At 45.9% G+C, this 16,230-nt stretch overlaps 1 protein-coding gene across 1 annotated transcript in view; it reads right to left on the reverse strand.

The window, feature by feature from the left end:
- The window catches only part of snd1 (staphylococcal nuclease and tudor domain containing 1), a 1,037,556-nt gene that overhangs the window by 762,818 nt on the left and 258,508 nt on the right, over positions 1–16,230 (reverse strand). Inside the window, exon 13 of the mRNA XM_086010590.1 lies at positions 5,077–5,187. Within this exon, the coding sequence (XP_085866716.1) occupies positions 5,077–5,187 (111 nt within the window). The remainder of the gene's footprint in view (positions 1–5,076; positions 5,188–16,230) is intronic.

Consider the following 16,230-nt stretch of genomic DNA (forward strand, 5'->3'; position numbering starts at 1 on the left):
ACCACCTCCGACTCCGCCCATTACCTGCCCAGGTATAAAGGTAGCTGACTGGCTAGTATTCCTCCCTGTTGGATCGGATCACCCACGAGGGTGGGCTCTGTTATTTAGCCAATAAAAACCTTCAGTTACGTTCTTAACTCGTCGCCTTTTATTGGACTAATTGATAGGCATATCAATTTTATTGGCTAAATTTTAAAGATGTCTGATAATGAACAGCAACAGCAAGGAGCAATGATGGACATCAAAGTCAACGGCCACGCCACGACCTGCCTGTTCGACAGCGGAAGCACGGAGAGCTTCATCCACCCAGACACGGTGAGCCACTACTCCCTCCCCGTCCTGCCAACGCGCAGCCGCATCTCGATGGCATCGAGGTCGCACGCCACAGACATCAGCGGCTACTGTGTCGTGACATTGTCGGTTAAAGGGACAGAGTATAAAAATTTTAAACTCCTCGTACTCCCCCAGCTGTGCGCTGCCGTCATACTAGGGCTGGACTTCCAATCCCACCTCCAAAGTGTAACCCTAGCATACGGTGGACCCCTCCCCCCACTCACAGTCGACAACCAGCGAAAGTTAAACCGCCCACCGCGTAACACCTGCAGCCTATCCATCCTCAAGGTACCGCCACCTTCCCTGTTCGCTAACCTCACCCCCGACTGCAAACCTGTCGCTACTAAGAGCAGGCGGTACAGCGCTGGGGACAGAGCCTTCATTAGCTCTGAGGTGCAGCGACTCCTGAAAGAGGGCATTATTGAGGGGAGCAGCAGCCCCTGGCGTGCCCAGGTGGTGGTAGTCAAGACCGGCGACAAAAATCGCCTGGTTATCGACTACAGCCAGACCATAAACAGATACACCCAGCTGGACGCATACCCCCTCCCCCGCATATCGGACATGGTCAATGAGATTGCACAATACCGCGTATTCTCGACCATCGACCTCAAGTCGGCCTACCACCAACTCCCCATCAGCCCGGAGGACAGCCAGTACACCGCCTTCGAGGCGAATGGCCGCCTCTACCAATTCCTTAGGGTCCCCTTTGGTGTCACCAACGGGGTCTCGGTTTTCCAACGGGAGATGGACCGGATGGTTGACCAGAACGGACTACAGGCCACTTTCCCCTATCTCGATAACGTCACCATCTGCGGCCGCAACCGGCAGGACCATGACGTGAATCTGGAGAAATTCCTCCGTACGGCCCAACGGCTGAACCTCACCTACAATAAGGAGAAATGCGTGTTTAACACAGCGCGCCTTGCCATCCTTGGCTGTGTAGTAGAGAACGGAGTCATCGGCCCCGACCCCGAAAGAATGCGCCCCCTCATGGAGCTACCCCTCCCCCACTGTCCAAAAGCACTTAGGAGAACCCTGGGGCTTTTCGCCTACTATGCCCAATGGGTACCCAATTATGCGGACAAAGCCAGACCCCTCCTGAAAACCACATTCTTCCCCCTCACGGAAGAGGCGTGCGCGGCCTTCTCCCTCATTAAGGGAGACATAGCCAAGGCCACAATGCACGCAGTGGATGAGTCAATCCCCTTCCAAGTGGAGAGCGATGCATCCGACTTCGCCCTAGTACGCTACCCTTAACCAGGAGGGTAGGCCGGTAGCCTTCTTCTCAAGGACCCTACAGGGCCCCGAGACCCGACACTCGTCGGTCGAGAAGGAAGCCCAGGCAATTGTGGAGGCAGTACGGCGCTGGAGGCACTACTTGGCAGGCAAACGATTTACCCTCCTCACCGACCAACGCTCGGTTGCCTTCATGTTTAATAACAAGCTGAGGGGCAAGATCAAGAACGACAAAATCTTGAGGTGGAGAATCGAGCTTTCCACCTATGATTATGAGATCTTGTACCGGCCCGGTAAACTGAACGACCCCCCTGATGCTCTTTCACGCATTACATGCGCCAGCGCGCAAAGTGATAGACTTCAGACCCTCCACAATGACCTCTGCCACCCCGGAGTCACCAGACTCTACCATTTCATTAAGGCCCGCAACCTGCCATACTCCATCGAGGAGGTCAGGACCATGACCAGGAACTGCCAGATCTGTGCTGAGTGCAAACCGCACTTCTATAAGCCGGACAGAGCAAGCCTGATCAAGGCCACCCGCCCCTTCGAGCGTCTGAGCATCGACTTCAAGGGGCCCCTACCGTCATCCGACCGTAATGTGTACTTCCTCAACATCGTTGATGAGTACTCCCGTTTCCCCTTTGCCTTCCCCTGCCCAGACATGACCAGTAACACGGTCATTAAATGCCTGAACAAACTCTTCGCCTTGTTCGGGTTCCCGAACTATATACATAGTGACCGGGGCGCCTCCTTCATGAGCGAGGAACTTCGTCAGTTCCTATTGGAGAGGGGTATTGCAGCAAGCAGGACCACCAGCTACAACCCCCGAGGGAACGGCCAGGTGGAAAGAGAGAACGCGACGGTATGGAAGGCCACCCTCTTAGCCTTAAAGTCTAAGGGCCTCCCAACCTCCCGCTGGCAAGAGGTCCTACCGATTGCGCTGCACTCCATCCGGTCACTACTTTGCACTGCCATTAACACCACCCCCCATGCCCGAATGTTTGTCTTCCCCAGGAAGTCGACTACGGGAACCACCCTACCAACCTGGCTGACCTCTCCGGGACCCGTCTTGCTGCGAAAGCACGTGAGGGCCCATAAAACGGACCCCCTGGTCGAGAAGGTGAGCCTCCTGCACGCCAACCCCCAGTACGCCTATGTGGCTTACCCAGACGGACGGGAGGACACTGTCTCCTTACGAGACCTCGCACCCTCACCCCCCCCCTCCCAACCCCCCGAGTCCAGCCGAGGTAGACGGCATGCCGGAACCCCACGAGCCTTTGCCGACTACGCAGACACCAGCTTTAACACCGGATAATGTAACACCGCCGCTGCGACGATCGGAGAGGCTAACGAAGCCTCCGGACAGACTGACATACCAGAGCTGGTAATACACTTCACCCCGCCGGACTCTAATCTAAACAAGGGGTGAATGTGGTAAACCACTGTTATAGTTATCACTGTATATTGTTCTCACTGTTCTCACTGTCACATCACTACACGAGGTCGCCTCTTGTCGCACTGTTATACCTGGGCTGACCACCTCCGACTCCGCCCATTACCTGCCCAGGTATAAAGGTAGCTGACTGGCTAGTATTCCTCCCTGTTGGATCGGATCACCCACGAGGGTGGGCTCTGTTATTTAGCCAATAAAAACCTTCAGTTACGTTCTTAACTCGTCGCCTTTTATTGGACTAATTGATAGGCATATCAAATACATGCAAAATTCTCCATGCACACCCGTTCTATGCATTCACCTTGTTGATCTGTTTCCCAGTCACAACCCGCCCGCCCCCCACCCAAAACCAGGAACCATGCTCAGCAAGTTGTGAAGAGCATGACAAGACACATTTCCCTCCAATTTTGCTTTCTTTCCTATGGGGAAGCACCCAGCCTCCATTTGGCACCTCCCCATAGCTGATATCATTGAAGAATCAAACATATTAAAATAATATGGTATAGCTAGATTCCTACTTCAAACCAAGTAGAACCAGAAACATCAATGGAAATGAATTACAAGTTTATTTAGGACATGCATCAGGAAGTTAGAATAACTTATCAAGTAAAGGAAACATTGAAGTTATTCAAAATACAAACACTATTACCCACACTCCCATTATTGGTTTGACATCTTATCTGCAAGATGTTTGCATGAATTAGGAGACCAGTATACAGAAGTTCAGAGACCAGCAGAGCAGAGTGTAGGAAGCTGTAGTGCCATTATGTGCAAGAGCTTTATCTTAACTGCTGCCCATGTACTCTTGCTGGTACTCAAGTCCTTTTCTTCCAGTATTCTCTCCCAAATGACAGCATGCCGCCTGATCCTTGTTACCCACAGCTCTCCTTGCATTCTCTTATTAAATAGTTTCTCAGCTTAATAGGTCAATAAAAGACATGAAAACAAACAGTTTTCTGAAACAAACAGATTTTTATCTGTACATTCTCTTTCACTCATCCTGAACAGCTCATCTCTCTCATTTCAAATTCCCATCATGCACAGGGGTGACGGCTTCACCATTATGGCAGAGAATCAAGGTCCCACAGTAGATGACGTGATGGCAGAGTTAGCGCAACAAGGGATGAGCGCAAGCTGGATGTATGGCCTTCTCTTATGCCGGTTTTATTCTAGGAAAACACCTCAATATATAGGGCAAGGTGGGAACATAAGAAATAGGAAGAGGAGACGGTCATTCAGCCCCTCAAGCCTGCTCCCCCATTCAATAAGATCATGGCTGATGATCTACCTCAACTCCACTTTCCCGGCCTATCTCTTTATCCCTTGATGTTGAAAAATCCATCGATCTCAGTCTTGAGTATACTCAACGATTCAAATTCCCCCCTCCTCAAACCTCGCCTCCTTTAAAGCACAGTTGAAAACATCCCTTCAGCTGTCCAGGTCTTAAGCTCTGGAATTCCCTCCCTGAATCTCTCCACCTCTCTCTCTTCCTTTAAGACAACTTACCTCTTTGACCATTGTAATGTCTCCTTCATTGGCTCGGTGTCGATTGTTGTCTGATTATTTTCCTGTGAAGCGCCTGGGGGCATTTTACTACGTTGAAGGCCCTATATAAATGCAAGTAGTAGTTGTTGTTGCTTGTGACCCGCAACTTTAGTGGTCAGAGGCAATGGTGTGAAAGCAAAGTAACAGACTCAGTCGAAATTACTTCACTCTTATTGACAGCTGTTCCAATCTCATGGGATCTCAGTCATGAAAGAAAACATCACTAAATTCTTTAGAATTTAAAAAAATATATAAACACTGTAAATGAATATTGAGCTAGCAGATGAAGATAAAAAAACCTGCAGCTTGTTCTCCAAACAGCTTGTTTCAACCCACTGCACTCCTACATTCCAATTACTGCTTCATTAAGTCAATACTCGTACTTTAATTCCAATTACACATTTTAAATGAAATTAGAATTTTCACATCACGTCCAACATCATTATTGCTTCCCATCAGAAAGCATATTTTATACATTTTTTAAAGAATTTCAATAGCCATCTTACCTGGCCTCTGCAGCAAGTAGTTCATCATAGTGAGAAGACCGCTGATCATCATCTTGCCGATAACGGATCACTGTGGCAAGACCTTTACTCACTAGGGCTTCTGCGATGTTACTGCAAAAAAGGTAGGGAAACAGTCACTCACAAGCCTTTCATTTCTAAGAGAAACCATTTTAAGTACAAAGCAAGGTATGTCCAGGGACCCCATTACCACTTGGTTAGTTTAGCAGGGATTCTGCACGCTCAAACATAAGAGGTGTTACCTATACAGTGAACAGAAAATGTGCGCTACATAAAAACTTTTCTACATGTTAACCGAGCCACTAACTCCCAAGTGACACAGTCAAAAGCAAATTACATTCTGTTCAGGTAAAAAACACACATACACAAATAGATTGTGGCATCTCCATTAGGTTTGTCTCTCCATCAATAACAGTCAATCCCTTTGCTCAGGGAAGAAAGTGATTAACATGTGACCACACAAACACACAGTAATAAGCAGTGAATGAACTGTAATGATGTGCTGACTATTTTATTGGAGAGTAATGTCAGGTCAGGTCATAGAAAAACAACCAAAGATGAATAATGAAGGTTGCTGGGCAAGATAGAGACCCTAAAGTTTTGCACAATTAACTTTTGGGAAAAGGAGGTAGGGGATAAGCAGCACGAAGCATCCTTAGGATATAAAATGAAGTTGGGCGCATCAGAGAAAATTGTTAGTAAAGGACGAGCTACTAAATGACCCTTTCTCATTCCGTGCTTTATGATCTGAGGAGTGTAATCACTTGTGAAATATCATCTTTCGGGAAGAGGGTCATTCTTTTGCTCCCTTCCATGTAGTCACACACTCATTCTCACACACAATATTTGTTGCACTACGGAACACATCACATTGGCTTTTGCTCTCAAAATCACTTGCATGTTCCTTAAATTATTTTCTGTGATGTCTGTGCCTAGTTCCCAGAGTAAAACCTGGAGAACGAGGGGTGAGTGTGAGTGTATGAATATACAAATTGAAAATTATACATTAAGTTCTACTAAAGCAAGGGCCTCCTCCCCACTTCATCAGATTGTAACGTCAACAATTTTATACTGCAGCCAAGATTAGCTTGAATATGGATCTTAAGAGTTATTATCGCATGTCAGTTTGGCTCAGTGGTAATACTCTCAGCTCAGATGGTTGTGGGATCAAGCCCCACCTCCAGCACTGGTGTACATAATCTAGGCATGCACTCCACTGAGGGAGTGCTACAGTCAGAGGCGCCGTCTTTCAAATGTGATTTAAACTGAGGTAAAGTACAGGCAAAGTATACACAAGAGACAGCTGAGATGCAAGTTCAATCTACACAATTCCAAGTTCCTGATCAGTCGAGATAGGCACCTACTCCTGCTTCTATTTCTTATGTAGAATGCTAGGCTCTTTCCCACAGGGAGGTAATGGGGCTTTTATCAGGGAAAAAAATAAGTTTGGCCCAAATATAACTCAATCTACACTGCTGGCAACTGAGCCAGGCTGACGTGAGGTAATAACGCAGGATCCCAAATATAAAATCTGCAACAGTTTGTGGAACAATTGCATCAGTGTGCTGCCAACCACATCATCATGCTCGGTTTACTACTCTAGTAAATTATTCTGCAAGACATCACTTACAAGCATATCAGTATACACGTGGTATGGCACTGTACGAACATGGGTTCGCACTGCAAATCCAAACACAGCTCCGCAATCTCCACTCTGCCATTATGGGAAACAATACGCACTTCAAGCTGCTCCCACAATAAAAAGGCAAAAAACAGCATGGCGACTGCACAAAGCCAATCACCTTCACCTAATGGTAGGTTGTCTTCCCTCAGTCTATGGTGGGTACTAAGGGGAACGTGGGGCTTAATCTTGAACTATGGTTCATTTGCACTAATGGTTGTCCAGTATCTTATCCAAGCTGCCATTCCTCTTATGTAAACATGGGCTGGTGGGCTGGCAGGAGAGAGAATGTGAGCAAGAGAAAAGACATGACCGTCAAGTTCAATCCTTTTCTCACTAGCCATCCACTCACATTCCAACAGCAAGGAACCTGGCAAATATTTCCCCTCTCCGGTCAAGTGACAGAGATGAAAAATAGCACCCTCAACCACACTGGATGGGATCCGGTGGTACAGCACAGACAATGGACTGAAGCTGGGACATTCTTTGATCTACAAGGTCCTAGCTTCAGTCCTTGATCTATCTACGCATAGTCACCAAACCTCTAACCACTCAAATATATCTTACCTGACCATCATGCACACCAACATTATGGGTACAGTAGTGTAGTAGTTACGGTACTGGACTAGTAACCCAGAGGCAGAGTTAAAATCCCACCGTGCTAAATTGAATCAATGAATTTAGTAACTGTGGGCTAGCAGAAGCTAAAATAACCATGAAAGCTGTCAGATTGTCATTAAACATTTAACTGGTGCACTGATGCCCTTCAGGGAAAGAACTTGCCACCCCTACGCAGGTAGGCCTACATGTGAATCTAGTCCACATTATGTGGTTGCCTCTTATTGGTCTCTGCAGTAGCAGAGCAAGCCACCACCTTCTCCGAGCAACTAGGAATGTGTAATAAATGCAATCTTGCCTGTGTCACTCAGATCCAAATAAAAAAAGTTCTGATGAAAGGTCACTGACCTGAAGCTTAACTCTGTTTCTCAATCCACAGATACTGCCTGACCAGCTGAGTAATTCCAGCATTTTCTGTTTTTATTTTAGATTAAAAAAGGTCCCTTTGCAAAGGCATCATCCCTTTCACTATTAAAACCATCACCCTCCTCCTTAAAAAGTCTATCTTTAATGTGCCCGTCTTGGCCAACCACCACCCAATCTCTTTCCTCCTTATCCTCTTTAAAGATCCCTGAACATGCCAACTTCAGACCCACCTCATCCAAAATTCCATTTCCCTCAATCTGCCCTGACCAAGTCACAAATTAAATCCGTGGTGACATCTGTTGCATTTGATATCGTCAGCGACACCATCTCCCTCCATCACCACTCCGTGTTCAATTTTGCAAAACTGCCCTTGCAAGATCTCACTCCTCCGGTTCCAATACATATCCAACAATGCCTGCTCTTCCCCCATCCCCTCTGGAGCTCCCCAAATATCTATTCTTGACCCCCTTTCTCTTCCTCATTCAGTTTCTTTTTCTTCTCTTAGGTAGTCCCTCGGGAACCGAGGATGACTTGCTTCCACATTAAAAATGAGTTTGCAGGTGACTGATGAGTCCAATGCGGGACCCACAGTCTCTGTCACAGGTGGGGCAGACGGTGGTTGAAGGGGTGGGGTGCTTGGGTTAACGGGCGCTCCTTGCGTTTGGCTTCTGCTTGCTCCCAGCGAAGAAACTCGAGGTGTTCGGCGCCTTCCCGGATGCTTCTCCTCCACTTTGTGCGGTCTTGGGCCAGGGATTCCCAAGTGTCGGTGGGGATGTTACACTTTTTCAAGGCGGCTTTGAGGGTGTATATTCAGTACCCCAGTGCCATCATCCAAAGGCACAGGGCCAACTTCCTGATGCACGCTAACACCACCAGTTCTTCCCTTGACCGCCTCTGTACTGTCAAACTGCCTGACTGACAAAGTTGAGTTAAAATTTCCTTCAACGGAACATCAAGATGACTTGAGCCATCATTTGCACCCCCTGCCACTGATACCATCCCTTTCTTCAGCCACGCACTCATTGAGGCTGAATAAGGCCATGCATAAACCGTGGTGCCCTGTTCAACCCAGAGTTGAGTTTCAAACCCACCATTATGCTTTGGGACTTTTCTGCCCTCCTTACTGTAGGCTTCTCAGCAGTTATACCTTAGATCGTTCTCATAAGGCACGCCTTGCTCCCGTATGCATCATCACTAACCTTGATAACTAGGTAAACTGTCAGCAATGCACCTTGGATAACAAACAGAACAACCTGTGTGTCACATTTAACTACTGAAATTATATTGTGTTCACAGGATCTGCCTCTAGTCTTTAGTGCACGATAGAACACGTGCATCACATCTTAAGACCATATTTTATATTTAAATTAAGAAAATGTATTTAATAGCAAACAAATGAATATAGTACATAGATTTACTGCAGAAATCAATCTATCATTAATATGAAAAAAGGTTGCTAACTATTCCACATGGAGAGGGAGAATGAATAGAAAGGGAACTCCCTTCCCGATTCCCTTTGCCACCTACTTTTCCCCTCAATTTTAAAAGCCTTCTTGAACCCCGTTTTTACCATGGTTCTATCTACATTAAGGGTTCTAAATAAGTGTAATTTGTGGTACATCTCAACACCACAGCAGGCAATGGATTTACTGAGCTCTCGGGAGGATAATCTTTTTCATTTTCATGATGAGGTTACATTGAACCATAAAGGAGGTCGGTACAAGATATGTGACCTGTAACAAATGCCACAACTGCTTCAACGGCTTCAGTATTGCTGTATCTGCATTGCAACATCTCAAATATTGTGATGTTTAAGTATTAGCATTAGAGTAAAAAATATTCGAGAAGGTGTATGGAAACTCCTATTCTCAGTATTTCACCACGCAAGGCCTGGTTCTTTGTTGTACACAGTCACACAGAATCTGCAGCCTTATCTTAGATGTTTTTCCTTCAGATATTATCTGAACAATGATTTTTGGCAGTGCTCCATCGCGATAACTATCTTAAAGGAATTAAAGAGGGAAAGGGGAACTCAGGAGCGAATGAACAGGGGTCTGAATCTCAGCAGGCTGTCATCATTACTGCAACAAAATTACTGTAATTGTAGATCTGCTATGCAATTGCCCACGGATGCTGTACAAACGTGAAATAGTACACAACAGTGAATGTTTCAAAACATTCTGCTCATTCACTTCGTCCTCTCCCACTTCATTTACAGAACTGCACAGCTGTCAAAATGTCACATTGCATTCTTTGGGAAACACCTTGAATGCAGAACGAGCAAGGTGGTTTAAAAAGCCTTTTAAACTGTAAATCTTGTACCACTTAAAGCTTTTGCAGCAACCCATCAATATCACAGCGCGCCACTCAGGCCTCGCCCTCATTCCATTAAAGAAGATCTCATCCATCAGTACGCACATTTTAAAAATTAAACAGATTAGCAGAATGACTGTTTAACATCCTGTAATATATAAATGGTTGTTATTATTTCTCAGCAATCAAACTAGTGATCGCTTGCTAAACCAGCAATGATTATGCGATGAATAATCCTTCAAGGTAGGAGTCTTTACACATCAAGCATTGCAAAGCATACAGAGTACAGGCATCTAACATGACAACAGCTGGCACAAACCAAGACACTGCACCCTGTGATACCACAGCCTGTGACCCACACACTCAGGGAACTGCTATTGTGGTTCGCTTGATCTATTTGTGCAACTTGAGTGTAAGGAGCTAGCTGACATTATCCATTAGAGCTTTTTCCCCCCTCCAAGACAATCCGAGTCACTGGGCCAGAATTTGCTGACAAAATAACAGTGAGTTTAATGTGCACGCCATTATTAATCTGTAAATTGTCGCGAAAACTTGCGGCGAGGAAGAGATACCCAGTCAGTTGTGAATCGCCACTAGTTGCTGAATGGCTTGCTTTGCTCCGCCGTTAGCCTCGCAAAAACAGCAGCTTGCCTTCAACCTCCCCATGAGTTTCAAGAAATTGCTGCATTTGCACATTAATTACCAATTAAGCACACGCAGAAAGTTAGGACTGGTACTTAACAGCGTAAGTACCTATTAAATGATTTATGTTCCTGCAATGCTACTCAACCTTAACCATAAAAAGAATTGAAACGGTCACATCTCATTCCTGCAGGTAGGAAATTCTTACTTTTCCCTCTCTTAATTTAATCTTATTTCCCCTCTATTATTTCTCTTTCTGTACCTGATTTGATTTTAATTCACCCCATCTCCTCTGTAGTTCCTGTTTCTTTCTCAATCATTAAGTCACATTGGTTAAGGGCTGCTGGTCCTGTCGTTCACCAAGGTCCTAGATGCCATGTTGCCCTCGCTGCACCATTATCAGCTCACACTTCCAGCAATTTGCAGCGCAAATTTTTCAGGTGAAGGATGAGGGGAAAAAGTCTAACGAACAGGGCAAGCCGCGAGACGTCCCGCTCCAACAAATTCTGGGCCAATGTCTCCAAGTGCCAGTTAAATCGTTGCTTCTGAATTTGAAAACCATCTCCTACTTTTCTCAACCTTCATGTCCTGCACTATGGACCTTGCCCGTCAGCTAGGTCCCCTGCATTTAAACCAATAATCTATGCATTAAATAAACATCTATTTTGGATACAGTGAATGTGCCAGAGTGACATTAAACAGCTGGTATAGAACGAGAACACAGGAATGACATTAGATAGGGGAATCCTCTTCAAAGCAAATCCCCATAAATCGTGCCAAAGTAGTACACAATTCAGTCAAGTTACACCTTAAGTACCACATACAGTACTGGTCACAACAAAGAGGGCATCCAAGCCCTTGCGGTTACAAAGTGCAAAGCCACTAGATAAATCTCCGATGCTAGAGGAATAAGTTATGAGGAACAACTAAACTGGGATTCTTCTTAGGCAGTCCCTCGGAACCGAGGATGACTAGCTTCCACATTAAAAATGAGTTCTCAGGTGACTGATGAGTCCAATGTGGGACCTACAGTCTCTGTCACAGGTGTACTTATGCAATAGAGACCTTCTGTTATATCTGGGACATCTCATCCTTGAAAGACAGTTAATCAGTTAATACAAGAGACAAAACAATCCTGGAATACTACTTTGAGATACAGCAGGGAAGTAGAACAAAAGTTATGAACGGCAAGGTTAGGACAGAATTAGGCCTTTTAAAAAATAAACGCACAGAAGCTGATTAATAGCAGATTGCCAGCAAGGATGGCTGAGTCCTAGACACTGGATTCATTTAAGACTTCCCTAAATGCTGTAACTGGAAGATAGTTGACTTGATATTCTGGAAGAAAGGGATCACATGGACCAAAAATCCACCTTCATCCAAACCTATTCGGTGAGTTTTCTTGCATCCATAAGCTACACATACATGAACACTAGGGAGATCAAACATCCACCTTTGTAATAATTTATCAAGTAGTACAGGAAATTTTGGTTTATCCGGAGGTTAATTGTCCGGAATGCTCGAGCCACCGGCAAAATTCAGGAGTCGGTTCAGTAAGTTTTTTTTCTTTTCGTTGCTTTTTTTCCCCACTAGTCAGGCTCTGCAAGGTCTAGCTAAAGCTGTTGCTTAGCTACAGAGACGCTTGCAAGCTACAGCCAACTGTTTAGAAGCTGGGTTTGTTGCTAGATACGGAGCTCAAAAGCTTCCGTATGTTTTAACATTAGCGCTGGTTTGTCCGGCAGTTTTGATGGGACGGCAACAGCTCGGTCCCGTCGGTGCCGGATATCACAAAGTTTCCTGTACTGTTACAAGGTATTAACACTATTCGTGGGCATCCCTTGCTCTCTTCTCCACTATTATTTTTAAACATAGGCAGTGATCAACTAAAAACATATGAGCAAAACAAGGCAAAAGTTAAAAACATCAGGTTGCTGGTTTTTAGGAGAAAAACACAGAATTGCAAACCCAAAGCACTGGGGAGGGGGAAAAAAACAGAATCCCATGTAATATAAACAGAATTTCACTATTGAGTCAATAAACCTGCTGCCCAGAGCACTGCCAGTATTGAGCAGAGGGGAGAAAGTAGACTAACAGAAGGTCTCTATTGCATAAGTACTTACCCATCGGTATGTAGAATTAACTACAGGAAGATGGCCACAACACAACAGATGATTTCTGCAGGCAGCAGAGATATATAGTGAAGAAACCAAATTGAACTTAAGAGTGCACTTCAGACAAGCTCTTGTTCACGTCAGTTACAGTCAGCTAAGCAGCTCTCCTTTTTAAAAAGAACAGTATGTGATAGCTTGACATGGTTAGCAGTATAATCATTAATATTTATACAGCAAACTGTCAAACAAGTTTTTCACAATATAAAGGAGCAATTTGCCTCAGTGAATTTCTTAGTTGACTCTTTCTATGTCCATCAGCTGACTTGTCTTCCTCCAGATATAATCCAGTTTACTGATAGTTTTGCAGAACATACTCCCTTCCAGTCACAGAAGAAAGCTTAACATTCATCATAGCAGCAACAAGGTGAAGTTCCTGCGGTAAAGTACCAAAAATACACTGTATAAAAATGAACTTTTTGGGAAGATGTCCAAGGCGCTTAGACTCCAAGGGCACAAACACAGTAAAGCACTCAGGCTTTGCTCTTCATTGTTATCGCTTATGTGCAGTCATCATACATACATACAGTTTATTCTTTCAAGTATTTTAAAATGTACCTTCACAATACAATATGCGATTAAGTTAGCATTTATACAAAATTGAAAGCACGCAGTTCAAGTATTTCTAGGTCCTACACAAATACAATGGGGTCCTTCTTGCTGTCCAATTCGAGGGCATGATGCCCACTGGAAACTTTTATTTTGAGAGCACATCAGGGATCATCCAAGGTAAATAGCCAACTCTGAAACCAGCAAAATGTGAGGTATAAAGATCATTTATTCAAAAGATGGCAAACTGCAACAGCAGTGAGGTACACTTTACTTTGAATTGCAAAGCTTGTGTGTCTGGGCAAAGTTAAATCAGCAGCACTGCTCAAGCAGATCCATTTTTAAAAATGCCTCCACGCAAGTGAACGTTTCAATGTTGCCCTCAGTCAACTATTTTTAAAACCCATTAGCAGAGGCATTACACACCAAATTCAGCTGAGCTACAGAACTTAGCTGTTTTGTGGGCTTCTTTACTAGGAGCAAAATCAGTTCAGAGAACAGTGTGGCAGAGACTCGTCAAGTGAATTCCCTTCTCTCTGCTTGGAAAGGTGCTGTATGGGGTATGCTCAATTCCAGTTTTATTGGGCAGAGGCTGACATCACAAAAACAATCTATAATCAGGCAGAAGATCATTCCACACAGAGAACCTATGAGGGTCGCTGGTGCTACATGGGCTACTCTCGAGATTGGAATTAAGGCACTTTGCTGGTGCAGAGTAGATGTTGTTTTGCTCTCCATTTCCCTGTACTTGATGCAGACAAGGAGTGTGTGAAATGGGAGAAAGTGTTCCACCCCCAACTATGCCACACCCCTTAATGGGCCCAATCACAAACCTATTACTTTAAAAAGGTAGGAAAATCCGATCAGTTGCTCGCTGTTGCGCAATTAGGAGCCGCTCCCTTTTCTACGCTAAAGTCATTCTTTGCATTGGATCAGTTCTTGGAATAAGTCTGTTTTGGAGCTTCAATATTGGCTGCCCGAAAAAAATTCTTCTGCAGCAGACACAGTATTTGTTATAAACAACAGAAAATGCTGGAAAAACTCAGCAGGTCAGGCAACATCCGTGGAGAGAAATTTGAGTTGAGGTTTCGGGTCGAACCCTTCTTCAAAACTGGAAAGAAAAGAAAATAGATCGAAGGCAGGGCTGCGATTGGACAAAAGAAGTGCAAGAGACAAAAGATGTAGATGTCAAGGATCGCAAGCTTCATCAACTCTTGGATACCAACGCCCCTCCAGAACCTTCTTCCCCTTCACTTTCCTCTGACCCCCCCCCTTCTCCCAATCTCACCCCCTGCCGCGTTTTCACTATCCCCTCTGACCTTCCACTCTCTGACCCCGAATGATCAGTCCTCAGCAAAGGCCTGAGCTTCATCCCCTTACGCCCCCACCTCAATGAATTTCGAGCTCGGCACGATGTTAAGCTCTTTTTCCGCCACTTTCGTCTCCGTGCCCACTTCTTTGGCCAGGAGTCTTCCCCCCCGCACAACTGACCCTTTCTCCCACTTGCAGAATTCCCGTTCTACCTGGATCCCTCCCCCTGGCCTCTTACCCTCTCTAGATCTTTTCATCGCTAACTGCCGCCGTGACATCGGCTGTCTCCATTTCTCTGCTCCCCTCACTCACTCCAACCTAACTCCCTCTGAACTTGCAGCACTCCATTCCCTTAGATCCAACCCTGACATTGTCATTAAACCCACGGACAAGGGTGGTGCTGTTGTTGTTTGGCGAACTGACCTCTACCTAGCGGAAGCTGAACGCCAACTCTCCGACACCTGCTCCTACCTCCACCTGGACCATGACCCCACCACCGAACATCAAACCACCGTTTCCAAGACTGTCACTGACCTCATCTCCTCTGGAGATCATCCCCCCCCCGCTGCCACCAACCTCATAGATCCCCAACACCGCACAGCCTGCTTCTACCTCCTTCCCAAGATCCACAAACAGGACTGCCCTGGTAGACCCATCGTTTCAGCCTGTTCTTGCCCCACGGAACTTATCTCTTCCTATCTTGACTATCTTTTCTCCCCTTGTCCAGTCTCTTCCCACCTACATCCGCGACTCTTCGAATGCCCTCCGCCAGTAACAGTTTACAGTTTCCTGGCCCCAACCGCTTCCTTTTCACCATGGACGTACAATCCCTCTACACCTCCATCCCCCACCAGGATGGCCTGAGGGCGCGCCGCTTCTTCCTTGAACAGAGGCCCGTCCAGTCCCCATCCACCACCACCCTCCTCCACCTGGCTGAACTTGTTCTCACATTGAACAACTTCTCCTTTAACTCCACTCATTTCCTCCAAATCAAAGGTGTTGCTATGGGTACCCGCATGGGTCCTAGCTATGCCTGCCTTTTCGTGGGCTATGTGGAACACTCTTTGTTCCAGTCCTACTCGGGTCCCCTCCCTCACCTCTTTTTCCGATACAGTCATCAATGTCAGTCATCAATGTATCGGTGCCGTTTCCTGCTCTCGCCCCGAACTAGACAATTTCATTCACTTTGCCTCCAATTTCCACCCTTCCCTCACCTTCACATGGTCCGTCTCTGACTCTTCCCTTCCCCGACTTCTCCGTCTCCATCTCTGGGGATAGGTTATCGACCAATATTCACTACAAGCCCGTTGACTCCCACAGCTACCTGGACTACACTTCCTCCCAGCCCGCCTCCTGTAAAGGACTCTATTCCATTCTCCCAGTTTCTCCGTCTCCGCCGCATCTGCTCTGACGATGCCACCTTCCACACCAGTGCTTCAGACATGTCCTCCTTTTTCCACAACCGAGGATTCCCCTCTACCGTGGTTG

The sequence above is a fragment of the Somniosus microcephalus genome, chromosome 17, assembly GCF_052327205.1.
Source record: "Somniosus microcephalus isolate GS21.2 chromosome 17, FLI_Smic_1.0, whole genome shotgun sequence".
Lineage (NCBI taxonomy): Eukaryota > Metazoa > Chordata > Chondrichthyes > Squaliformes > Somniosidae > Somniosus > Somniosus microcephalus.